The following is a 26775-nucleotide window of genomic DNA, read 5'->3' as shown; positions in this document are numbered from 1 at the left end:
AATACAGCGACTTATTTTAAGGCGGCAGTTCTGAGGTTCAGATCCCTTTGTGATCAACAGGAGGTCATGATGATCGATTCTCTTCACTGGACTGCATAAGATGGAGCGAACCACTGGTCTTATTTTCATGCACATTTTTGTTACAACACTACTTGATCATAGATAATTAAGGGATCCCCGTAGATTTTCAATCTATCATATACCTAAGTAATCTAGAACAAAACAGTTTAACTTGCATGTTGAACTTTAAGGTGAAATTTCAAATGTGTTTACTAGGGTTATAACTTTTTGAACTTTTTTCCCCAAAATCAAAGTCCTGCATCATGATTGGATGAACTTTTTGGTATAATTGAAGAAACCAAACTCCATTTTCAACACTCTTTTAAAAAAGTTCCCCCTGAAACAAAAAAGTATTAAATACACATTACAGCCAATGATTTGAAATGCGAAACCGTGCTAAGTTATCGCAAGGGCCATTACAAGTCAATTTGACTGAAAATGGATCAATGATATGTTGTACTGCCATCATAATATACTGGAGTTTCAGTTTCTATTCTTGCTTTCACTTTATAAGCCATGTAAATTTGGGGAAATCTGTCTCGTTTAGTAGTGATATATTGTAGCCTACAGCTTTCCCAGAATCCTGGAGTTTCAGTTTCACTTTCACTGTATAAGCCATGTAGAGTTGGGGAAATCTGTTTTGTTCAACTAGTGATATGTTGTAGGCCTAAAGCCATCCCAGAATTCTGGAGTTTCAGTTTCTGTACTCACTTTCATACATGCACTACCATGTCGAATTGGTGAAGTTTGTGTTGTTCAAGCTGTTCCATAGTGAATGGTTGGCTCAGAATGTCACACAGAAAGAGTTACAGCGAAGTTGAGAGGAACAAGAAGATTTGGAAAAAGAATGTGATTGACTTCAAGAAATCCACGATGGTGAGAGGGCCTATCCCATTAGTGCAAATCCCATTAATGGACAGAACAAGAATGCCACTAAAGAGAGACATAATTGGCCGCTTTAAACACATGGCACCAGACATTAAAGGCCGGAAAGATAGACTGAAGAAAATTTCCAAGGAGGTGAAGCTTTTGTGGACTGAACAACTGAACTTTCCAATAATCTCTGATCAAGCAGCAAGTGCAAAGTTTTTTTTTTTTAGGAAATCACAGACACCACATCCTCCAGGCTAAAGAGGAGAGGAGCCATCCGGCTCATCAGTGCACAGTCCAAAAGTCAGCATCTGTGATGGTATGAGGGTGCACATGACACAGGTGGCTTATACATCTGGGAAGACATCATTAATGCTGGATGTATATCAAGTTTTGGAGCCACATGCTGCCATCCAGACAATATTTTTCCACAGAAGGCCATCCTTCTTTCAGCAAGACAATGCCAAACCATTTTCTGAACATATTACAACTGCATGGCTCCATAGTAAGAGAGTCCAGGTGCTAAACTGGCCTGCCTGCAGTCCAGATCTGTCACCTATTATAATCAGTACACTATGAAACATGTGACAAAGGAGACCCTGAACTGTTGAGCAACTGAAACTGTATATCAAACAAGAAATGGGACAACATTTCACTTTCAAAACCATAGCAGCTGGTCTCCTCAGTTCCCAAATGTTGAGTGTTGTAAAAAGAAGACATGTTTTAATTTAAAATAAATAAATAAAATTTGACTTGAGTCCACTATTGATCCAAGTCAAGTCCGAGAACAAGACTCCAATCGCGCCATTTGATGGTGGCTGTTTTAGCGCCATTAACATTAGTTTGTTCCTGAACATGACGTATGAACAGGTGAATGTGCATTCTCTGTCAGGGAGTGCGAAGTATTCTGTCCGAGATGGCTGGGAGACAGATCTAAGTGCAGGAGGTGTGTTTATTAATACAAGTGAAGACAGGTAAACAACCCAGGGGTGGGTTTCCCGAAAGCCTCTTCAGGCCAAGACTGTCTTTAACTCCCTTCCAAGATCCATCGTCAAGCTAACGTGGTTTTCCCGAACAACATCGTAGCCAAAATAGTCCTTTAGTTTGCTCTGAATTTACGAGAGATGCGGACCACTCGTTTGAAACAATCAGTGACTCGCTCACAGCCGAATACACAGAATGCACGTGTGCCTCTGAGGGACTCTCACAGTCAATGGGGGAAATTGGTGCTGAATCTGCTGCCAGTGTTCAATTATTTTTCTTGTACACTGCAAGTGCATAGGAGCTAATTATTAAATAAATATACGAAAAACATTATGAATATGGTCTGGAATCACGTATGGAAATCGGAATGTCGCATTGGTATTGCGACATTTTAATCAAATTTATCTCCATAAGGCAAGGGATTCTCATTTAGTGTCATAAATGAGACATTTCTGCACCTCTAATGTGTGTGTGAGCGTGTGCGTGAGGGAGGGGTTTTGATCTGTGTGTACCTAAGGAAGATGAATTGACCTTTTATTTGTTTTTATATACATCTTTCACACACATACATACAATCTATCTATCTACCCATCATCACACATACACCCCCCCCAACGCATGTGCAATACTTACTTTCACCATTAGGTTAGTTTCTTACATAACTCGCCTTATTTCTACTGTCTCGATGTTAACCAGAGGCACTGGTTTTTGCTTTTTCTATTCCCCTTATGTAACTTACAGTATTTCTATGTCGTCATCAGCGCTCATGAAACCACATACCCTGATGCTGTTTTTATTGTCTCCAGTGACTAACCCCTGCAATCTACAGGCTGTGCTACCAAAACATGACCAACATGTGAACATCCCTACAAGAGATCAGAATACCCTGGATAAAGTCTATAGCAACAGTCGAGATGCCCACAAAGCTGTCCCTTGCCCCCACTTTTGACTCCCAGACCAACATCTTGCTGTTCCTGTACCCAGCCTACAAACAAAGGCTCAAGCAGACTTCGTAAAAAATAAATAAATAAAAATGTCAAATTCTGGGTTACCAGATACTGAAAGCATTATGCAAGTCTGCTTTTCACACACAAATTGGGAAATGTTTAAAGCTGCAGCCACACAAGAGGACTCCTCTATAAACAGAGGAGTGCACAGATTGCATGACTGGTTATATATCAGTAACTACACTAACACTATAAGTACTCACCATACAGGTCAGACAATACCCAAATCAGAAACTCTTGATGAATAGTCAAGTCCAATACATGCTGCATACTCGCTCCTTTGCATTTTGATCAGGAAATGAGGTGGAGTACAAAACGGCTAAGTGTAGACTGATGGTCTTCCTCAAAAAGGTTCAGCAGCAATACAAGGAGAAGCTCGAAGGCTACCATGCTGCTGCCAGACACATGTCAAGGCTTACAGCAAATCACAGACTATAAGGGCACCACCACAACCATCTCCTTACCTGAACAACTTAAATTCTACTCCCACTTTGAGACCAACAATGAGATACAGAGGAGGCTATCACACACTCAGAACATGCAAGAACACCCACCAACAGTGTTGCCAGATTGGGCGGTTTTAAGTGCATTTTGGCGGATTTGAACATGTTTTGGGCTGGAAAATGTCAGCAGTATCTGGCAACACTGCCCACCAACCATCACAACAACTGATGTATACAAGGCCATGAGGAGAATCAACGCAAAGGAACAGGCCCAGAAAATATCTCTGGCCAAGTCCTCAAGACCTGTGCTACAGAACTGATCTCCATCTTGAATCTGTTCCTCACACAGGCCACAGTCCCAACCTGTTTCAAAACCACCATTATCCCAGTCCCCAAAAGGAACCCAGTCACTAAGCCATTTGCACTCACTCCTATCATAATGCTTTGAGAGAATGGTGCTGACCCACATCCAGAGTAACATGCCGGAGTTACTGGACCCCACGCAGTACGCGTACCACGCTAACTGAGCCACCGCAGATGCCATCTCTGCAGTTCTGCATAAAACACTCTCCCACCTAGAAAATATACTTACGCAAGAATACTTTTCATTGATTACAGCTCAGCCTTTAATACAGTTCTCCCCTGCAAACTCTCAAACTCTACAACCTTGGACTGAACCCTGCATTTTACGACTGCTCTTAGATTTCCTCACCAGCAGACCACAATCTGTCAGAATTGGAGACCTAATCTCAGTGTGCTGATGAGCACTGCTAGGAGGTGTCCTCAGCCCCATACTCTACACACAACTGTCACCTCACAACACTCAGACACCACCATCCTCAAATTTGCCGATAACACCACAGTCATTGGGCTGATCACAGGAGGCAATCAAACAGCACATAGGAGAGAAGTGGCACATCTGATGACATGGTGTGACAGGAGCAATCTCGCTCCCTCTTTCAACGCAAACAAGACTAAGCAAAACATAGTGGGTATGACGGAAAGGACACCTCATTAACCACTGATTATCTGCACGTCTGAGATGGAGAGGTCAGGTACGTTAAATTCCTGGGTGTTCACATTAGTGATGACCTCACCTGGACGTGTACCACCACCCAGCTGGTCAAGAAAGCGCAACAGCAGCTGCACTTCCTAAGGGGACTAAGGAAGTACGGCACATCACAGAAGATTCTTTGCAGCTTCCGGAGCTGCATCAGAGAGTATCTTGACCAGCCGTATCTCAGTGTGGTATGGGAATACTACTACTAAGGACCACAAACGCCTGCAAAAAGGGGTAAAGACTGCAGAGAAGATCATTAGGGGACCACTACTATCTCTGAAGGACATTAATCAAACAGTCAGCAACAGAGCCTGCACCATCGAAGACTCCATCCACCCCAAGCAGTCATTTCATACTCATGCCCTCTGGCAGGAGGTACAGAAGAGTGAAATGCAGGACCTCTAAACAGAGACAGCTTCTGACCCACTGCCCCTGCCCCCAGTCTGACCCATACATACACACACATGCAGAGAAGATCATTAGGGTTAGGATCATACACATACATACCCCCCCCCCCAAATATAAATCACATGTTCTCCCCGTGTCTGCGTGGGTTTCCTCCGGGTGCTCGGGTTTCCCCCACAGTCCAAAGACATGCAGTTAGGTTAACGTGGGGCGGCCTTGGGCTGAAGTGCCCTTGAGCAAGGTACCTGACCCCTGACTGCTCCCCGGGGGCTGTCATGTGGCTGCCCACTGCTCTGAGTGCGCGCGCGCGTGCGTGTGTTCACTGCTTTAGATGGGTTAAATGCAGAGGATGAATTTCACTGTGCTTGAAGTGTGCACGTGACAAATAAAGGTGTCTTCTTCAAACAATATGGCACTGTGCATAAAAGTTGCACAGTAAATTGTACACAAGATTGTATATAGCGCATTAGACTATACACCCATAACATTATGCCCACTGACAGGTGAAGTGAATGGCATTACAGTGGCACCTGTCAAGGGGTGGGATATATTAAGCAGCAAGAGAACAGTCAGCTCTTGAAGTTGATGTGTTAGAAGCAGGAAAAATGGGCAAGTGTAAGGATCTGAGTGACTTTGACAAGGGCCAAATTGTGATGGATAGATGGCTAGGTCTGGGCATCTCCAAAATGGCACATCTTGTGGGGTGTTTCTGGTATGCAATGGTTAGTATCTACCAAAAATGGTCCAAGGAAGGACAACCAGCGACAGCGTCGTAGGTGTCGAAGACTCACTGATTCACATGGGGCATGAAGGCTAGCCCATATGGTCCAATCCCACAGAAAAGCTACTCTAGCACAAACTGCTGAAAAAAATCAATACTGACACCTTTCTGTTTTAGCCAGCATTAACTTTTTCACGAGCTGAACACGAACATACTCATGGATACATGGAAAGATCTTCACACACTTCAGCCTATAGATATAGCAGCTCATACACCACCAGAATCACATCCCGGAAAAATGGTAACTAGCATTATTTATGACAAGGTTTTTTTCGGTAACAGTCCACCACACACCGATTCCTTAATTTATCCCATTAAAAACAGTAGTTGGTGGGATCTGGAAAGTACCGATAAACCCCTTACCATATCACGGTGCACCAATAAATAAAATCACAGTCCCAATAAACCAAGTCATCACTGATCATGGATCATGTTTATTATACTCAGGAGCAAACAATAATAAAGAGCATGATCATTTTTTTGTCCTCTAGCAAATGGACAGGAAAAACAAAACCTGGTTCCCACCAGGTTTTGTTTTTTTAACAAACTACTCAATCACACATCCATTTTGACCACCAACATTTCAAACAAGTGAATATTAAAAAATTATATTATATGGAAATGAGTGTTTCAGGGCTGTGAAATAGAAATGACAAAATCCGAGGAAACAATTTTAGCAGGGGGTCTGGGAGGAGCAGCCCCCCAGGAGCCGGGAGCCCGCAGGGCCCCAGAAGCTGAACAGATTTTGTGTATATTGATAGATTTGAAGCATTTCCTGAAAGGAAATATTTTCTCAACCATGCCATTTACTATGAACTGTTTATTATTATTATTATAATAAATTGAATATATAAATGTGAACAAGATGGTCTACCTGGTAATCTATAGTTCAACAGCTTCAATTTCACCAATTCCGCATGTTTTTTTCCTTTAACATGGTCAACCAAACGTGTTCTTCCACCAGAACCGTACTTCACATCCTGATGGCACAAGATGCAGTAAGCTTTCCCCGGTTCTTTTATCTTCCGTATGTGCTCATTCACTACCGACTTTAAACTCCAGCCATCGCCAATTCCATGGATTTTTGATGCCGTTTTCCTTGTCAAATGTTTTCGATATCGTCGGTCTCACCGTCCTCCCTCTGAACGATGTCCCTCCATGACACGGACATACCGCGAAATTCTCCTTTTCAAAACTGTTGATATCGAAAGCGTGTTTAAAGAGCACAAGATTCGCGCTGTGGTTTGTAAGCATGGCGCAAATGTTGTAAACCGGTCTGTCATTGTCGCAAAAGAAACCCACCCCCCCCCCAATTTTTATTGCAAAATTAGATGATTTACTAAAATGATATTTTTGGCGGCCAAATTCGTGGAATTCTGCGGATCCGCGGATTTTTCACAGCCCTGGTGTTTTACTGAGAGAAGCACTCATTTTTCATACTTGTTACATCTGGGACATGGAAAACCAAAACATAAATCTCTACGTCAGTCATGAGGAAATCAATGAATTGTTTTGATAAATCTGGGCAGATACTGCTGCAACGCTTTCGTGGGGAGGCTTTTTCAGACAGCATCTTGTACTTTTTCCAGTCCACAAACCAGCATAAGAATGGCTGTCTTCCAAGGCATCACTGACTTCACCAGATAAGAATCGAATGCAAGTGTACGAAAAATGAGACATCATAAAATATTGTAAATTATGCCAAACATGGTAAAAGGCTCCCAAATGGAGCTACAGAAGCCATCAGAATCTCAGTATATTGTCAATACAATAATGCTTGATACTTTTTATGCCGCCTTTCTACAGGCCAACACTAATCTGGTATTGTATTTTGCCTATAAGCAAATTAAGTCTGATCATTTGACTCAGAGGGGCGAGATGGCCAGTGAGACCAGCAGCCAATGCACAGACAGAGAAAACAAGTTTCACACCTAATTTTAGAGTAATAATACGGTTTGAGAATGTACAATACTTGGACATTATTTTAACCAATGCAACTAACATTTCTGTCTTGGAAAGAACTTCTGGGATTAATCCTCAGATGACAGCAATTTGCCTCCTGCGTGCCGAATGGTCAAGAGACCAACACATGATTTCTGAACATATTAAATTAGAAGGAAAGGAGATCTGGGTGCATTTGAATTTTGGGAGTTCAGTGAGGCGTGTGCATGCATACATCATAACATAACATACACACACCAAGTTATTTATTTCAGCCAAAGAATTGTTTTGGTACAGAGAATCAGGATAGGACACCTGGTATTGGTATCGTGACAAACCTCATACAGGGAGTGCAGAATTATTAGGCAAGTTGTATTTTTGAGGATTAGTTTTATTATTGAAAAACAACTATGTTCTTGATGAACCCAAAAGACTCATAAATATCAAAGCTGAGTATTTTTGGAAGTTGGAGTAGGGCTTTCTTAGTTTTAGCTATCTTAGGAGGATATCTGTGTGTGCAGGTGACTATAACTGTGCATAATTATTAGGCAACTTAACAAAAAACAAACATATACCCATTTCACTCATTTATTTTCACCAGGGAAACCAATATAACAACTCAACATTCACTAATATACATTGCTGGCATTCAAAAACAAACAAAAAAACAAATCATTGACTAATATAGCCGCCTTTCTTTACAAGGACACTCAAAAGCCTGCCATCCATGGATTCGGTCAGTGTTTTGATCTGTTTGCGATCAACATTGCGTGCAGCAGCAACCACAGCCTCCCAGACACTGTTCAGAGATGTGTACTGTTTCCCCTCCTTGTAGATCTCACATTTGATGAGGGACCACAGGTTTTCTATGGGGTTCAGATCAGGTGAACAAGGAGGCCACGTCATTAATCTTTCTTCCTTTAGACCCTTTCTGGCCAGCCATGCTGTGGAGTACTTGGATGCGTGTGATGGAGCATTGTCCTGCATGAAAATCATGTTTTTCTTGAAGGATGCTGACTTCTTCCTGTACCACTGCTTGAAGAAGGTGTCTTCCAAAAACTGACAATAGGACTGGGAGTTGAGCTTGATGCCATCCTCAACCCGAAAAGGTCCCACAAGCTCATCTTTGATGATACCAGCCCATACCAGTACCCCACCTCCACCTTGCTGGCGTCTGAGTCGGACTGGAGCTCTCTGCCCTTTGCTGATCCAGCCACGAGCCCATCCATCTGGCCCATCAAGACTCACTCTCATTTCATCTGTCCATAAGACCTTAGAAAAATCAGTCTTGTGATACTTCTTGGCCCAGTCTTGACGTTTCATCTTGTGTGTCTTGTTCAGTGGTGGTCATTTTTCAGCCTTTGTTACCTTGGCCGTGTCCCTGAGTATTGCACACCTTGTGCTTTTTGACACTCCAGTGATGTTGCAGCTCTGAAATATGGCAAAACTGGTGGCGAGTGGCATCTTGGCAGCTTCACGCTTGACTTTCCTCAGTTCACAGGCAGTTAGTTTGCGCCTTTTTTTTTCAACGCGCTTCTTGCGACCCTGTTGACTATTTTGAATGAAGCGCTTGATTGTTCGATGGTCACGCTTCAAAAGCTGGGCAATTTTAAGAGTGCTCCATCCCTTTGCAATATATGTCACTATTTTTGACTTTTCTGAGTCCGTCAAATCCCTCTTCTGACCCATTTTGCCAAAGGAAAGGAAGTTGCCTAATAATTTTGCACACCTGATATAGGGTGTTGATGTCATTAGACCACACCCCTTTTCATTACAGAGATGCACATCACCTGGTATGCTTAATTGGTAGGAGGCTTTCAAGCCTATGCAGCTTGGAGTAGGCCAACATGCATAGAGAGGGTAATGTGGTCAACATACTCATTTGCCTAATAATTCTGCACTCCCTGTATTTAAGGCCACAGATATTTGCCATACTACGTCTGGATCATCCAGCATCCTGACCCTGTGAATATCTAACCAACTCTGTTTCAATCTGTGAATTTTTTTCCCGCAAAAATATGACCGACAATCTTAAGATCAGATCTGTCAGTCTAGTTACAGCCTCCATGAACAAAGACAGGCCCAGTCCTGGTGGCACAAGAGACAGAACTGCAGTGTTCATCTAGAGCTTGACAAAGTGACTATACTGGCAGGATCGAGCTGGAGGCACCGGCCATTTCTGGCAGCAGTGTGTGGGATAATACAATAAAGCTGTTGGAAATGATTCCGGGGTCCACAAACAGGCACTCGATATCAAGAACAATAATGAGTCATCATTGGGATCAGCGGAAAGAATAATTAAAACAAAAATACAAAAGTCAAAGTTTTAAGCTTCAAGATAAGAAAAGAAAGCACAATTTTATTCATCACACACTTGTGAAATTTCCTCTCTGCATTTAACCCATCTGAAGCAGTGAACACACACATGCACGCACACACGTGAGCAATGAGCACACACACATACCCAGAACAGTGGGCAGCCATGCTAACAGCACCCGGGGAGCACTTGGGAGTTAGGTGCCTCGCTCAAGCGCACCTCAGCCCAAGGCCGTCCCATATTAACCTAACCCGTGGGGGAAACCGGAGCACCCGGAGGAAACCCACGCAGACACGGGGAGAATCAGAAACACTTTTATTGCCAGGTATGTGGACACACACGAGGAATTTGACTCCGCTTCACTTAGCTCTCATAGTACAAAACAGATAAAAAAGCGTATACACAAAACAAGCAAACAAAAACAACAACAAAAATAGCTGCATAGTGCAAAGTAATCCAGGTAAGTCAAGTATGGAATAGTTAAATAAATATAAAGTATACAGTGTGCACAGAATGACGGTATGAGTGTTCAGATATTTTACAAGTGATATTACTGATATATGAATCTGGATTTTAGCTGTTCATCACAGAAAGGATTTCCCTTTTGGTGCAATATGGTGCATAGTGCAAAGATGAATAGTAAATTTAAATAAGTAAATATAATAAGTCACAGTGAGCACAAAATGACAGTATGAGTGTGCAGATATTTTGCAAGTGATAATACTGATATATGAATCTGGATTTTAGCTGTTCATCACAGAGACAGCCTGAGGGAAGAAACTGTTCTTGTGTCTGGTTGTTTTTGCATACAGTGATCTATATCGCCTCCCTGAGGGGAGAAGATTAAACAGATTGTGACCAGGGTGTGATGGGTCCACAATGATGTTACCTGCCCGTTTCCTGACTCTGGACAAGTACAAGTCTTGGATGGAAGGCAGGTTGACACCAATAATTTTCTCTGCAGACCTTATTGTCCGTTGCAGTCTGCTGTTCTCCTGTTTGGTGACCGATCCAAACCAAACAGTGATGGAAGAGCAAAGAACAGACTGAATGATGGCAGAGTAGAACTGTGTCAACAGCTCCTTAGGCAGGTTGAGCTTCCTGAGCTGGCGCAGAAAGTACAACCTCTGCTGGGCCTTTTTGATGATAGTGACTGTGTCTGTCTCCCACTTCAAGTCCTGAGAGATTGTGGAACCCAGAAACCTGAAGCTTTCAACGGCAGTCACAGTGTTGTTGGTGATGGTGATGGGCAGCAGAGTGGGGGGGCTCCTCCTAAAGTCGACTGTCATCTCCACAGTTTTGAGCTTGTTCAGCTCCAGATTGTTCTGACCGCACTACCAGACCAGCCGTTCAACCTCCCGTCTGTATGCAGACTCGTCACCGTCCCGGATGAGGCCGATGACCATTGTATCGTCTGCAAATTTCAGGAGTTTAACAGACGGGTCTCTTGAGGTGCAGTCGTTGGTATAAAGGGAGAAGAGCAGTGGGGAGAGCACACACCCTTGAGGGGTGCCAGTGCTGATAGTCCGAGTGCTGGATATGATGCTCCCCATCCTCACCTGCTGCTTCCTGTCCGTCAGGAAGTTTGTAATCCACTGACAGGTGGAGGAGGGCACAGTGAGCTGGGTGAGCTTGGTGTGGAGGATGTCTGGAACAAATGGTGTTGAATGCCGAACTGAAGTCCACGAACAGAATCCTGGCGTACGTCCCTGCAGAGTCGAGGTGTTGCAGGATGTAGTGCAGTCCCATATTGATTGCATCATCCGCTGACCTGTTTGCCCGGTAGGCAAACTGCAGGGGGTCTGTGATGTCCTCCAGGTGTGACAACACCAGTCTCTCGAAGGACTTCATGACTACAGATGTGAGAGCTACAGGCCTGTAGTCATTCAGTCCTGTGATGGTGGTTGCAAACTCCACACAGAAAGGCCCTTGCCGGCCGCTGGATTCGAACCCAGAACCTTCTTGCTGTGAGGCGACCGTGCCGCCCACTTTTACATTGGGTCTCCTATTAATTTAAACAATACACTTTAGGGTGAGTAAAGACAGGATGTAATGAGTGATGGAGTCTAAGAGTGGTGGGCCAGAGATAGAGAAGGTTCGTCATATTTGCCGTCAACACGCGCGCGCAAAAAAAAAAAAAAAACCAAAAAAAAAAAACACCCCACCCGAAACCAGTATACCAATAATAATAGTAACACAAACAATATATAATAGATGACACGAGTATGAAAATACTAAACTGTGGCTTCAAGAAAAGCAGCCTAACCTGGTGCTTAGAGCCATGCAACCGCTTTTGTATTTGGGAGTGCCAACACTTCCACGCCCACTCATTGAGGAAAAATCAGTCCAGTAACATCATGGATTCAGGTAGGGGTCTTAAGAATGATGCTATCACCCAAGGTACCCCAACATCATCCAAAACACTAGCAGGGGCATCCTTAATGGCAAAAATTAGGGCACGATGACATGGCAGTGTTTTTATAGCCATTCAAATTTTCTTGACCCATGTCTGTTAAGTCATGTTACCAGAGAATGTCTGTAGCAATTATGATCAATTTAATTTTTACGCCTGTATTTAACCCATCTGGGGATGTGAGCACATGCTGTTCATTCACTTCCCCCCACACACATTTTTTTTTTTTTTCCTGCTAGGCCAGGGAATTGAACAAGCAACTTTTGGTCCCAAAGCTATTTCTCTAAGCTTTAGGCTTTCCCAATTTGCATGTGATAATGACCTGTGTAAATCAAAAGATGGGAGTCTTCATAATGAGTATGCACAGTGGCAACATTAAAAATTCCTTACATTTTACATCCACCTAGTTTTAATACAAACCGATTCTTTTGACCTTTAGTATAAAATCACTCACTCATTCATGGGTCACATGACCCTAACAGGTTTATGCTAGTAACATGTTATGGTAACCATGTTATGGAGTGTCTTTTTACTGAAGAAAATGCACAAAACTTTTCTCTTCCCACAGAATATAATGGAATCTTAATTTCAGGGATGAGAATGAAAATTATTAATAAGTCTGAAAAAAGCCGGGGGTTTGGGGGCCGCAGGCACCCAGCGGGGCCCAGGGGCAGAGCCCTGGTGGGGGCCCAGGAGCTAATGATTTTTGGCTTTTTTTTTTTTTACCCCAAAACCATTAATTTTATCAGCAAAATGTTGCAATTTATTTGGAAATAAATTCCCCTTCTTGGTGGACTACCAGGTGAAAATGATTAATATGGTACAAGAGACTTGTTTTTAATCAATTCACATTTGAGGATTTCAAAAAAATCAATGCACCTTTTAATATAAAAGAGCTCTAAAGTATTATATTTCTGCATTTTTGCTATTCACGTCTTTGAATACTCTAATCCTTTAAAATGAAGTGCAAACCAGAAAAAAGTTCTATCCTATAATTCTCTTAAGCTTTCTTATGATGTTATCATGGTAGCAGGAGCTCTTGCATATTAAGCAGGCAACATTCAACATCACTCATCACTTCCCTTTCAACTGTTGTGTGTACTAACTAGGATTTATCTGGACAGGATGTTGTGTAATGTAATACATATACCATATGCTCAATTTGAAGATCAAGATGGTGATTTTGAATTAAAGAACAGGCATGTACAACGGGCATTACATATTGGAAATTTTTTTTTTTAAATCAAAAACTATAAGTTAATCTCGGCCTAAAAAATTTGGGCAGACGCTCCCGCGCGGCACATGCCAGCAATCCCCCCCGTCCCCCTATGAAATGAGCAATAAGTAGGAGAGTTATACATGGTATCATACCTAAAATTTTATCAGAAATATAGATATGATACTATGATTCTCCCCAACATGCTACATTAGATAAGCTAACCCCATTTATAAAAGATACACACTTATATACGACATGTATTTGAGATTTTTTATACACACACACACTATTTTATATAGTCAGCTGGATAGTACAGTGGTAATGCTCACTGACTATGACGCGGGTGATTGGGGTTCGAATCCCGGTCGGGGCATATATATATTATATATACACACACACATACACCCACCATGGCATTGATTTGTGCGATATTGAAGAGGCAAAATTATTTGACCTACCTTTGTGTTTTTTGTTGTATATGTGAAGTTCGATAGCCCTTGCCCCTCTACTAGCGTAGTTTATCATGTCGGAACACAATAAGCAAAGTACTTTTCCTGGGACGTCTATTTTCCGTATGTGATCACCGAACTTCGTTGTGACAGTCTGCTTGTCGATCTCGACATTCAGTGTTCTTTCTAACCAAGCCCATCGAAAACAGTTCTTTATTCCTGCACCTTTATCAATCTCCCACGCCCGATCCTCTTCTTTCTTATCTAGGACTTTTGCCATTGTCGATATGCTGAAATATCCCACCTGAATACGTGTCTTTCCGATGTTACCTGTACGATTACAATGTATGGTCGGTGAACGGCGATTGCAAGCCACGCGTGGAGAGCATGCGTACTTGTGTTTATACACTGCATGCGATGGGATTTCCCGACAATTCTCCCGCAAATAAGTCGAACGTTGTCGCAAAAGTGAATGTTAATTACGACATGTCAAAAGACTTGAGCGTGTTAACCCAGAGCCCACCAAGAATCAAGACGTTAAAAGGTGACCACAGATCGTTAACCATCCCCCCCCGAAAATTCCTCAACGGATTTACATTGATCTCAGAAACGATCATTTTGGTCTGAAAAAGTCGGAAATCCGCCAATCGGCAGAAAATTCTCATCCCTGTAATTTCTACTGGAAGGTAAAATGCAATGTAATCTTTCCATACTTGTAGATGTGCAATCTGTTAAAAAAATAAATAAAGATAACGAATTCAGATGGGATTAAAACCCCCAGAGATATGCTCGTAATAATTACCCCACCCCTCCTTGTGCAAAACTAATCCAGTCCAAATGGGGCTTTATTAGGTCAGCTTGTCTAGTTAGCAGCCTTCATTACTTCAGCTCACTCAGTTAACGCCACGGCTTCGGTTAGCTTCCGCTCAGTTAACGACAAACCCTTATTTAACCCGTGTGATGGGGCTGCAGATACAGTTAAACTTATCTTTAAGAGAACATAAATGCACCCATGACTGGGAGGGAGGATCACTCCACAGAATTCACCAAAAAGCTTGGGTATAAATGGTGCTTCCAGCTTTGAAATGTCACATTTTATTTTCATTAACCCTTTAGCCAAAGACCCTTTTCTCCTGTCTGAGGGAGAGCGAGAATGACCTTGGGATTTTCTCAAGCTGGCCTGTCCAAAGACAACAAAAAAAAAAAACCCACCCCCAAATAACTTTTTCAATCTTAAATGCAAAGAGAAGAGCAGTCAGCTGGAGAGAGAGGGAGGTGTGGGAAGTGAGGGGAAGAAACACATTAGCTCTGACCGAGCTTGACCTTGAGGTCCATAGCAACGGCTGGGAGAATCACCCATGTCTACACGCAAGCGGAACCTGTCACCTTCATAACAAGGCCCAGATGTACGTTCTCACAGAGTCCCCATTCCGAGTCTCACATTAGGATTAGACACAACGTTAAAGGATACGAAAAATGCACACAATGCACGCCACATGATTGTTTGTTTGTTAAAAACTTGTTCTTAAAAACTCCAGACTTTGTGCTGCAAAGAAAGCTGATGTTTAAACACTCCCACCAGCATACTGAAACACATCCCATACGTTTTTGCAAGGAACAAGACATTTCAGTGCAGACAAATAGGTTAAGAACTCACCTGTAGGCATCTCCTACAATTTCTACCTCACTGTCAGTGGAAGTGACGTTGATCTCCTCGCTAGCTGGAACCGGAGGTGCAGGAGTAGCTTCGATCACCACCACATCTTCTTCATCCAGTGCACCTGATCCACATTCAGACAAAAACAAAAAAGTTAATCTTAGAATATGAAGCCGATATTTGACTATTGCGTTCAGACTAAAATGTTTTACTATGCTACAAGTCAAACAAAAAAATATTTTTCCAATAACACAACTGTCCACTTATTAGGTGTTCTGCAGCAGGCATTCAGCTCAAACTGTACGAGTCCATCAGTAATGGCAAGTCTGAAGTCCATTAATAATGGCCATAAAATCAAAAGCTGTGTACAGTGCCCTCCACAATTATTGTCCCCCTTGTAATGATTAGTAAAAAAGGGTTATTGGAGGGGATATATCCACCTTTTGGTGAAGTTGCTTCATCTTATACTGGAGGAAAAAAGAAAAAAAAAATCATTGAACCTTCAATTGAAATAAATTTATTCAAAGAAAAACCAAGTCCCTCATCAAGAAATCATTTTCAAAAAAACCAAACAAAACAAAACCATGCACCACTATTATTGACACCCCTACATTTAATACTTTTTCTGAAACAGCACTGAATCTTCTCCTATAACATTTTATAAGGTTGGAGATGCAGAGCAGGGCATCCGAGACCGTTCCTTTTTATACAATCTCTCCAGGGTCCTCGGCCCTCTCGTGCACTCTCCTCTTCAGCTCAGCCCACAGGTTTTCACTGGGGTTCAGGTCAGGAGACTGAGATGGCCATGGCAGAAGCTTGAAAAACAGCCTCAAAAGATCAGGTTCTTTTCATTAAAGCCATCCTTCTTTTTACACCAAACCCACCTTGAGTGTTTATTGCCAAAAAGCTCAATTTTTTGTTACATCAGACCATAGAACACAGTTCTAACTGACAGAAAATACTTTTTTCTGGCAAAACCTTCCAAATAATCTGTTGTCATGAAGGTGGCGTCTGATGGTGGTTTTGAAGACTTGGAAACCAAGATTTTACTTTTTCTTGTAATTCACCAACAGGGATTTTTTTTGGCCTTTCTTACCTTTCCTCCTCAGTTTGTAACAGTTCCATTTGGTGTCCACGTTTTTATTATTGCCCTAACAGTAGAAATGGACATTTTCAGGCAGGTAGTTATTTTTTATAACCATTCCCTGACTTATGAAGCTCAACACACTTCACCCTCATTTGGTGTGTGTTCTCTTATCTTCCCCATGTTGATTGATGACTAAGGGAATTTGGTCTCCGTGTCGCCTCATATTTGTCTCATCTCATTATCTCTAGCCGCTTTATCCTGTTCTACAGGGTCGCAGGCAAGCTGGAGCCTATGACCAATTCCTGAGACCAATGCTCGCAGAGCTTTGAAGTTGTGTTAGCCAGACTAAGTCCACACAGCACCCGGATTTTGTGTCCGTTGACTGCACGCGTGAGAAACAGCATGTATATGCCATCCAGTAGGTGAGAGTAGCACAAGTGTGAAACAGAATGTTTTAAAATTATTTTAGAACGTTTTTCTTCCTCTCATTTCATTTTTCTTCTTCCAACCAGGGCTTTGAACTGGTTCAAGGAACGAAAACGAAAACCGGGAACTTTTTCTATTTCACATGGAACAGAAACGAAACCAGAAACATTATTATTTATGTTCCGGAACAGAAACACTTATTAAAAATAATGGTAACCGGTTAATACCGTTTTTTATTTCGTTCCTCAAAGTTTCCGTAGCCTACAAATAAAAAAGCCATTCTTCTCCTGCGCAAGTTTCTATGACCCGCTGGGGTTCACTTCCTGTGTGACGTTCGCTGACTGACTGGAGAGAGCGGGAGGGTGGACTACTATCACGTCTCCACATCTTAAATAAGAGGTAAATATTGCAGTCTATCGTTATTTGAAAACGTCAATTTCAAACACGATATCAATATATTTGTCCATGTTAATGAGAGGCTCGCGAACATTAAATGACGTGGTTAACCTCTGTTAGCCTATCAATGCATAGGGCCTGACTAGCCTTTGGTAACACACTAAACGAATTCTCTTTCATTTTTGGCACTTCTTCTGTTTGTGTAGATGGGAAGACATACTGAGAATCCAAATCGCCAACGTTTGAAATAATAATTGTTTTGAATTATTTCTTGTCTTATTTAATGACGGTTGTAATAGAATTAGCCTACATTTGGCTTAAGCTGGATGAGACAGAGACATAATTTTATAGCCATTTGTTAAACAGCTGACAGGGAACGTAATTAACCGTTCCGGGAACGAAATTTTTTTGTTCTAACCGGTTTGGGAACGTCTATTTAATGGTGGAACCCAAAACCGGAAACGTTAAAATTCCGTTTCTGTTCGGAACGAACCAATAGGAAAAAATTCTGGTTCAAAGCCCTGCTTCCAACATCAGCATGAAACATTAAAGCAGCTCTTCTTGCTTCAAGCTGCAAACTGACGCAAATGTCTTTCGTTCTTGCTCTTATCTTATTCGGTGGATCGTCTTATTTTCAGACCGTGTTCTTTGCCGCTCCCTGTAGGTGAGGTGGATATTCAATAAAGGTGCAGCGTGTTGTGCATGTGTTCAGAGACGTGTACACATTCAGCAGAAAAAAACGGAGTATACTTTCGAGACACCGATGCACAAAAATATTTTACTGTAACCATTACCAGCTTAGTTTTGTGGTTAATTTCTTTTGAAAACCAAATCAAGCAGGAATAATTACCTGTCAAACAGAAATGCAGCTAACTGAGCATCGATTCGAATTCCTTTGAGGTGTTCACGAGTGACGGAGGAGCTCTGCCCACAGCATGAGCAGTGATTGATGCTCCGCCAGACGCTTTTCCTAGCTCCGATTGGTTTTGTTTAGTTGCAGGTGCAGTGGATTCTTACAAATAGCATGATGAGTACTAAGTGGAGCCAGAGGAGAGGACAGGAGAGGAGAAGAGCCAGAATTTTTCCGGTCTCGGGTGATAGCGTCAGGACATAGTGACAGTTTTAGCAAATATTCAAAAAAAATTTTTTTTAATTTTATTTTATACAAGTTACCTACTGCAGCTTTAAGAGAATGCCTGGCTTTTGCATGTGCTTTTCCAAATTTGAGTGTACTGAGGCAGAAGTGGGCAACCCTAGTGAGTACCAGCATCCTCCTGGGTGTGTTGTTAGGGTAAGTGAACCCTACTGAGTGCTGCTGCTTAGCACCTTCTCTCCTCTCCTCAGTATGAGAAAAAAACAAGGAACGCCATGCGAATATGTCGTCTGCATCATAGTGCTTTAAGAGATAATATATTGCCAGCACATTTGGTGTGATCTGCACAGCTGATGAAGTTCTTCTCATGGCAGATCCTAAAAATAATCGTTCACACTAAAATGTAGAAAAAAAAAAAAAGTGATGCTGTACTTGTGTTTCTGTTCTTTCTCAGAGATGCTGGGATTTATACAGCAAAGTAGTGCAGACTGTCTGCCAGTAGTTCCCAAACGTTTTGGGCAAATGACAAGTCCATTATGAATTAATATTACCCCAAGTATTGACCAGGCCACTTTTTTTAAATTCCAGATTCACAATATAGCCTGATGCGAAGCAGCCTGATGTACACTTGGAGCATAATTGCGTGCACATGCAGGAGCAGTGGCTACATGAGTGGTATTGAGGTTTTTCACCTGATGTCACAGGGTCACGTGACGCCCCGGTGTCCGCCATTTTGAAGGTCAAGCTAGCTAATGTCAACAACAGTAGCTAGTATGTTACTGTAGCAATGTTTACGTTCAGTCATTTGGATGACTGTTAAAACCTTTCAGTCTCAAGTTTTTCCTTTACTGTATTTACTAGTTTACTGTAATTATGATCCGGCAGCTATTTACACCGGATCCAGTGTAAATAGCTGCCGGAGCGTGCTAGCTCCCAGCCTGCCCGAGCCAGGATCGCTAGCTCCGAGCCTGCCCGAGCCAGGATCGCTAGCTCCCAGCCTGCCCGAGCACGCTAGCTCCCAGCCTGCCCGAGCCAGGATCGCTAGCTCCGGCAAGCTCGGACATCGGCTCCGGCAGCTATTTACACTGGATCCGGTGTAAATAGCTGCCGGATCATAATTACAGTAAACTAGTAAATACAGTAAAGGAAAAACTTGAGACTGAAAGGTTTTAACAGTCATCCAAATGACTGAACGTAAACATTGCTAAAGTAACATACTAGCTACTATGTTGTTGACATTAGCTAGTGCTAACAGCTAGCTGCTAGTACACTGCTACAACACAGACACCGACCCTAATAATACAGTTCTTGGTCATTGCCTGGTAACAGCAAATTTATAACTGGCCATGTCTCAACAGACTAAGAAGTTATTTCAATGACATTTAATAACATTTTGTTTATCCTGAGGACCGAAAGTAAATGAAAATGTGAACAAACCTTAGCTGTAATAAGATGGTGACCACCGGCTCCAGGGACGACCCGCTGATGTAGGCATGTTACCCAGCCTGACACAAAATATTTGTAGGCATCCAAACTCTTATACGCTTTCAGATCAATACCTGTGTATGGAGATGGGTTTTTAACGACATAGGTATACAGATCATGTGGGCCGAAGTCAGGTAAAGACGAGGGCTTCGTGTACTTCCGTACGTCAGTGAACAATCCTGGTGGAAGCAGGTAAACGTCGTTCTCGAAGCCTGCTAACCTCAATTTTTGCAAATACCTCTCCCTCTGCTCGCCCTGTAAATGCCCTACGTCGCTGGATAGTGAAGGTGTTTTCTGCATCTCGCTCCTTTTTCATTTATGTTTTTCGTTTGTCGCCTTCCTCGCATTCAAACTGATTCGAGCCGTGACGTCCAAAATGGCAGCATCACATGACTTGGTCATGCGGGTGAAAAACCTCAATTAATATTCACGCTCACTGCGCATCACTGCTTTTCTTCTCACCCCAGCTGGAAAGTGTGCTTATTTGAGTCACTATAGACTTCCTGTCAGCTCAGACCAGTCTGGTCACAGGGATGTACAGTGCAACGTATAGCTCACGTGCCAAAAATAAATAAATAAATAAATAAATCTCTCTCGGTGTATGATGAATGAATTTGCTGCAGTAGCATCAGTGCAATATAGTTTTGAGAGAGAGAGAGAGAGAGAGAGAGAGAGAGAGAGAGAGAGAGGGCTGCTTGTTTGTGTAGTGAATCGATGGTGCGTCACTATTCTACTTGGTAGTTGTAGTTTATCGTGAGATTAAAAATCATGTCCATCTGCATACAGTTCACCCATGCACCACCAAATCCCACAATTCCTTTGAGCAATCCTCGTTTCCTCAGCGAGTCAAGCTAGCTCACAGTGTTGGCCAGTAGCTTTGCTAGAAGTAACCGTGTTAGTAGTAACGTCACTGTTTCCTGAATCATATAGCTCTTTGGCAGAGAAGCTCTTTTACTAATCAAGTGGCATGGTAGCATCAGTTACGTTTTCCCTGAGCATTTCTGAAGCTCAAGTACAGTGGATTTTTCTGTCGCAATCTAAACAGAACTAAAGGCTGAAGCATTTTTAATTTAACGGTGTCTCCGCGCAGACTTGTGTAGGTTGATTGGGTATGTCAAAGGCCAAAGTGATACGCAGCCACAGAAGTACATTACATACAACTATTACACGGGGTGATGTAATCACAGCAAACTATGCGCATGCACACAAAACAGATGAACATTCAGGCACTAGCAACATCTGCATGTTATGTGGAGCACATTTTTATTGCCAAATTGGTGAGAGCAACGATCATGGGTTATTGTTTACAAAACTTTTTTTTTTTAAACTGCAGCACCGTGGTTTTCACTGTTGCCTCACAGCAAGAAGGCTCCGGGTTTGAACCCCACGGCCTATGAGGGCCTTTCTGTGTGGCGTTTGCATGTTCTCCTCACAGGCTTGTAGTACTTGAGTCCAGGATTCGGACTCGAGTCCAACTCGTGCCCCAATTTTAAGGACGTGTGACTTGACTTGAGCACTGATGACTCTGACTCCTGCATTCGGACTCAAATTGGAGACGAGGACTCGGTCGAACATGCCATAATTTGGCAAAAGACATATCTATATTAATTTTTATATTAATTTCATGCAAGAGAATGCACATTCACCTGTTCATACCTCATGTTCAGGAACAAACTAACGTTAATGGCGCTAAAACACCTGGAGAGAACGCCCCAGGATTGTCAGCTTTGCTTATACAGACTTCTTGTGCAGTGGAAAAAAATGCCCTGCTATGTGTTCCATAAGTAGAAGAACTATCAAGGAGACGACGGGGACAACCTCGAACTTCAATCGTCATTTGGCAAGACTCCACCCAGAGAAGGAAGTGACACGCGGCGTTCATTGCTCTGTTGATAGCGAGGCTTGCTGAGCGATGAACTGGCTAGCGTTAACCCTCATCTCATTATCTGTAGCCGCTTTATCCTGTTCTACAGGGTCGCAGGCAAGCTGGAGCCTATCCCAGCTGACTACGGGCGAGAGGCGGGGTACACCCTGGACAAGTCGCCAGGTCATCACAGGGCTGACACAGACACAGACAACCATTCACACTCACACCTACGGTCAATTTAGAGTCACCAGTTAACCTAACCTGCATGTCTTTGGACTGTGGGGGAAACCGGAGCACCCGGAGGAAACCCACGCGGACACAGGGAGAACATGCAAACTCCACACAGAAAGGCCCTCGTCGGTCACGGGGCTCGAACCCGGACCTTCTTGCTGTGAGGCGACAGCGCTAACCACTACACCACCGTGCCGCCCTAATGTTAACCCTTTCTCATGTTATTTGCCCTGTTGATAGTGGGCGGGGCTTGCTGAGCGATGAACAAGCTTATCTGTAACCTATTAACTAAAATGGGGCAGCTGAACAGTAACATTAGTCCAACACAGCAGCAGAGACGCTTTCACATAAAGGTAGCAACAGCCACCGTCAAATGGTTCAGTTCGGTCTTGTTCTCAGACTCAACTCGGATCAATAGTGGACTCGACTTTAAATTTTCTTCAATGACTTGGACTTGGCTTGAACTTGAACACTGGGGACTCGAGGTTTTGTAATTCAACTACAACACCATCTCCTCATGTCTGCGTAGGTTCCCCCCCACAGTTCAAAGACATGCAGTTAGATAAAACTGCCCAAGCCCAGACAGTCTGGGGAGAGTTGCGTCAGGAAAGGCGTTCAGTGTAAAATCTATGCCAAATCAAACATGTGGAATAGATCTGCTGTGGTGACCCCTAATGGGAGGAGCCAAAAGATGATCTGTTTGACCGACAGTTATATTGATCACCTCGATAGCACTGACTTGGAATGAAGTTGATTCAATTTAAAAAAAAAAAAAAAGGGGGCCTGGAGTAAATTACTTTTGCCATATTGGTGTAGTTCAGCTTGCTACATTTCTTCAGCGTAGTGAAGCTACATTTCATGTAGAGTAGCTGGTAGCTTAGCTCAGCCTCTCTCAACCAGGGTGCCACGGCACCCTGGGGTTCTGTCAAAAAATTATATATTCTAACATGGAAATAAATAAAATGAATTAAAATTCCAAAAAACGATAGTTACACTAATGCAGATCATCGCTGCCTCATGCATCATCAAAATTTGTCTCACGGCCCCCTTTCCCATGTCACATCACTGCCGGGGTCAGCGTGACTGCATACATTTTATATGGGGGTACCTTGAGAATTTGCACACTTCTGAAGGGTGCCGTGACTGAAAAAAGGTTGAGAAACGCTGGCTTAGCTCACTATCCTTTCCAAGTAGCTGCCCAACGCTGCTTGAGAACAAAATTAAGTGGTATTTTCAAGGGCTAAACCAAAACTCGAAAACGAACCCACGAAGAAGAACCACAGCCAATTGAAATTAAGGGCGAAAAAAAAAAAGAGAAAATGTACAGATATGACTGAAAACATTTCTTCTGAAGGGTTGGATTTTGTGCCCTTTGCCAGTCAAATACCTGTTTAAGTGATGAACTGCACTGTGTATGGCTGTTTTTAGAGAGAGATGGTAACAGATGTTTTATACTCATGCTACAATTGTATGGCCTGTGTGACAAAACCATCAACCTCTCAAGCGCCAGTGGAACAGCTCTGAGTCACTCTCTAATCTCTCATCAACGAGGTGTTTCAGCTGCAGACTCCCTGCACCCATGTTTTTCGCACCATTCTGTGCACTCTGGGGGGGCTGTGTGAGAAAATCCCAGATCAAGAGTTTCTGAACTACTCAAACCAGCCCATCTGGTACCGACACCCATGCCACGCTTAGTCAGAGAGATCACACTTTTTTTCTTCATTCTGTTGTTTGATGTGAACATTAACTGAAGCTCTTGATCTATATCTGGATGAGTTTATGAACTGTGCTGCTGCTGCCACATGATGGAATGACTGGTTAACTACATAAACGAGCAGGTGTACAGGTGTTACGTGACCTCACCTCATGGGGTCGCAGCACCTAGTTTGGGAAACTCTGCTGTATGTGATCATTTTGCATTCATCTAATCCAATAAGCCTGTGTTACAGCTTTTACAGCAGGCGTGCTACTTCCTATGTATCCCATGTGGTAAAAATTAACTACCATCAGAATCGTTCTGCTAACAAACAAAGTCCAATAGCCATGGAGCCATGAACCAGAAAACTAAGGAGGACACAAACTTGACTAGCCTAACAAAACAAGGGTCCGGCTCTTTCTTTACAGTGATGCCAAGATTAACAGTCTTGAGCCTTTGTATTTTAATATTTCAACTCCGAGGATGGGAAGTGAGATCAGCATCAGCACTCCAGGATCAGGGTGTGGGGTAAAAGGGAAAAGCCCCCAGAGCTCAGAGGAGTTACTCTGGTGTGTTACAGACTTCTCCACCCACCTACTTCCCATGGAGCAGAAACTAACACTGACCAAGCGCAAGACAGTGAGCAAGAGAGAGAGAGAGAGAGAGAGAGAGAGAGAGAGAGAGAGAGAGAGAGAGACACACACACTCACTCAGCTTTCAACACCCCCCCCCCCCCCCCCAAAAAAAAATCCTGCTGCTCTTCCTGAACATTTCAACGTATGTTGGAAGCCCTACACCATATAGGCCATAAAAGGGCATAATATTAACTATCCAAATCAACATTCCTTTCCAGCACCACAGCTGGTGGTGCAGTCGTTTGTGCTTAGACGGTTCTCTTTGTCCTTTCATCTCAAAGCAGCAGGCACGTCGCATTACGTCAAAACGAACGTCAAGAAACAGGAAGGACAGTGTTTGATGTATTGCAAAAAAGTATTGCAACCATAAGAAACACACAGATACAGTGTGGCGGATGAGGGAAAGCAGCAGAAACACTAGAAACTCTCAAAAGACACACAATCCCTGCTAATGGTCTGATGTTATATACACATGGTTTGGTTGCTAGTCAAAAAATACTGACAAACTAAACTGCATTATCAGTTAGCTCTCTAGCTACTGTACGAAGAAAGTTGTCCATTTAATCTGAGATATCTAGTTGTGGTTTAAAGTTGATTTTCCGCGATCACAGGGAGGGGGGGAAAAAAAGAAAAGGGGGGCGGAAACAAACAAAACAAACACACCCCACGCAGAAATAATGGAATTGCTTGCCTGAAACAGAACAGCCGTTCTAAAACGGATTTTTGTTGGCGTCCAGTTTCAAAACCCGAAAAAATTAAATCCATGCAGCTATATGGCAAGTTTTTTGACAAAAAGAAACCGAATCTCAGTGTAAACTGGGTTGTCAGACTATCAATGTCCTGTGTAGAGGTGGACTGCCATGCCGTAGCCATAGTAACCAATTCCCTGCTTCACTTTACGAACCATCTTCTCCTTTCACTGAACAGCATTGAACACACCAATCCCTGTACTCGATGCCATGTTCTATCTCCACCCATTCTTCTGACTCCCTGTAATGGTATTGGATACAGAGATGATACCGGATACCAAATACAGTGACGTCACGACTGTGCTTTAAACCCGCAGCAGAATCTAAATTCTTGCTCTCTGGCGGTGGGTTTCCACACATGAAAAGAGATGCCGTTGCATCTGTGCTACAGGAAAACAAAGGATAAAGAATGAGCTATTGATACCGGACCTTTAGCCAAAGTTGAATGTATTTGATCTTCACATAGTTGTAATAATAACTGAACCGGTTAGTTACTGCAGCCCACGCAGTATTTTAAAGAGAAAAGGCGATCGGATCCCTTTTCCCTTTCGCAACGTCGACGAACTACAACAAGATTCCTTCCAGATCATCGGACGACCGACGAGACACCGAAGATCTTCAGGTGACGAGCTGTAAAAGTGAAAGGAACAGAACTGTTTTCTCCCTGGACCTGCGGTCCGCGCTGTCTTCAGAAAACAGACAGCGCACTTTCAATCCCCAAGCAAGAGTGATCAAGTAAGGCTGGCATCTGGGCAATTGTTAGTCTTAGCTATGGCTAGTTAACATGAAGAGTGTTGTTTATTTGAATTCATTTATGGTTTAAATGTATGCATTTTGATTCACATGAAAGTTGGTCTTAAACTGCGTATTGTTTGATTTACTTTGTTTACTATCTGTATTTTTTAGTTAATCGTGCATGCATTCTCTCTCTCTCTCTTTTTTAACTCCCTCCATTGCACTACACTCCTCAACATTGGGATTTCAGGAGTAGCTAAGGGGTGAGTAGAAGTTGGGTTTAAGGCCTAGCCGAGACTAGTTTAAACTACAGATCCTTTGTCTCCCCTTTTTGCGCTCTTTTTGTTGACCATCCCCCTCGAGGCAGGGCCTGGCACAAGGCTTGCACATTCCATTTGCATTCCATACACACACACACACTCACACAGGCACGTGATTTCCCCATCACATTTTAACATCCACTCGCCCCTACACTGGAACACTGGCATATAGCTTATTACTTCTGATCACCATTTAGGGCTGTGCGATGTCCCCTTAATTGGCATCGACGATGTTTACAGTGCAAACATCGTGATGGACGATGATATCGTGGGGGGGGGATTTTAATACCACATTATTAAATATATTATTATTATTATTATTAAAAGTATTAGATACTCATCCGAGGCTTTAGCACGTAAAGAAAAAAAAGCGCGAGGTGATGTGGAATATTTGGCCTTGACAACGGATATGTGGTCCAGCTGCAACATGATGCCCTATATGTCAGCTA

At 42.8% G+C, this 26775-nt stretch overlaps 1 protein-coding gene across 4 annotated transcripts in view; it reads right to left on the bottom strand.

The window, feature by feature from the left end:
- rnf111 (ring finger protein 111) overlaps positions 1–26775 on the bottom strand; it is a 126551-nt gene that overhangs the window by 57107 nt on the left and 42669 nt on the right. For all 4 annotated transcript variants that reach the window (XM_060911839.1, XM_060911841.1, XM_060911840.1 and 1 more), the window contains exon 3: positions 15607–15730. In XM_060911839.1, coding sequence (XP_060767822.1) covers positions 15607–15730 — 124 coding nt within the window. The remainder of the gene's footprint in view (positions 1–15606; positions 15731–26775) is intronic.

This window comes from Neoarius graeffei, chromosome 27, assembly GCF_027579695.1.
Source record: "Neoarius graeffei isolate fNeoGra1 chromosome 27, fNeoGra1.pri, whole genome shotgun sequence".
Classification (NCBI taxonomy): domain Eukaryota; kingdom Metazoa; phylum Chordata; class Actinopteri; order Siluriformes; family Ariidae; genus Neoarius; species Neoarius graeffei.
This window is presented reverse-complemented; position numbering and strand designations above follow the sequence as displayed.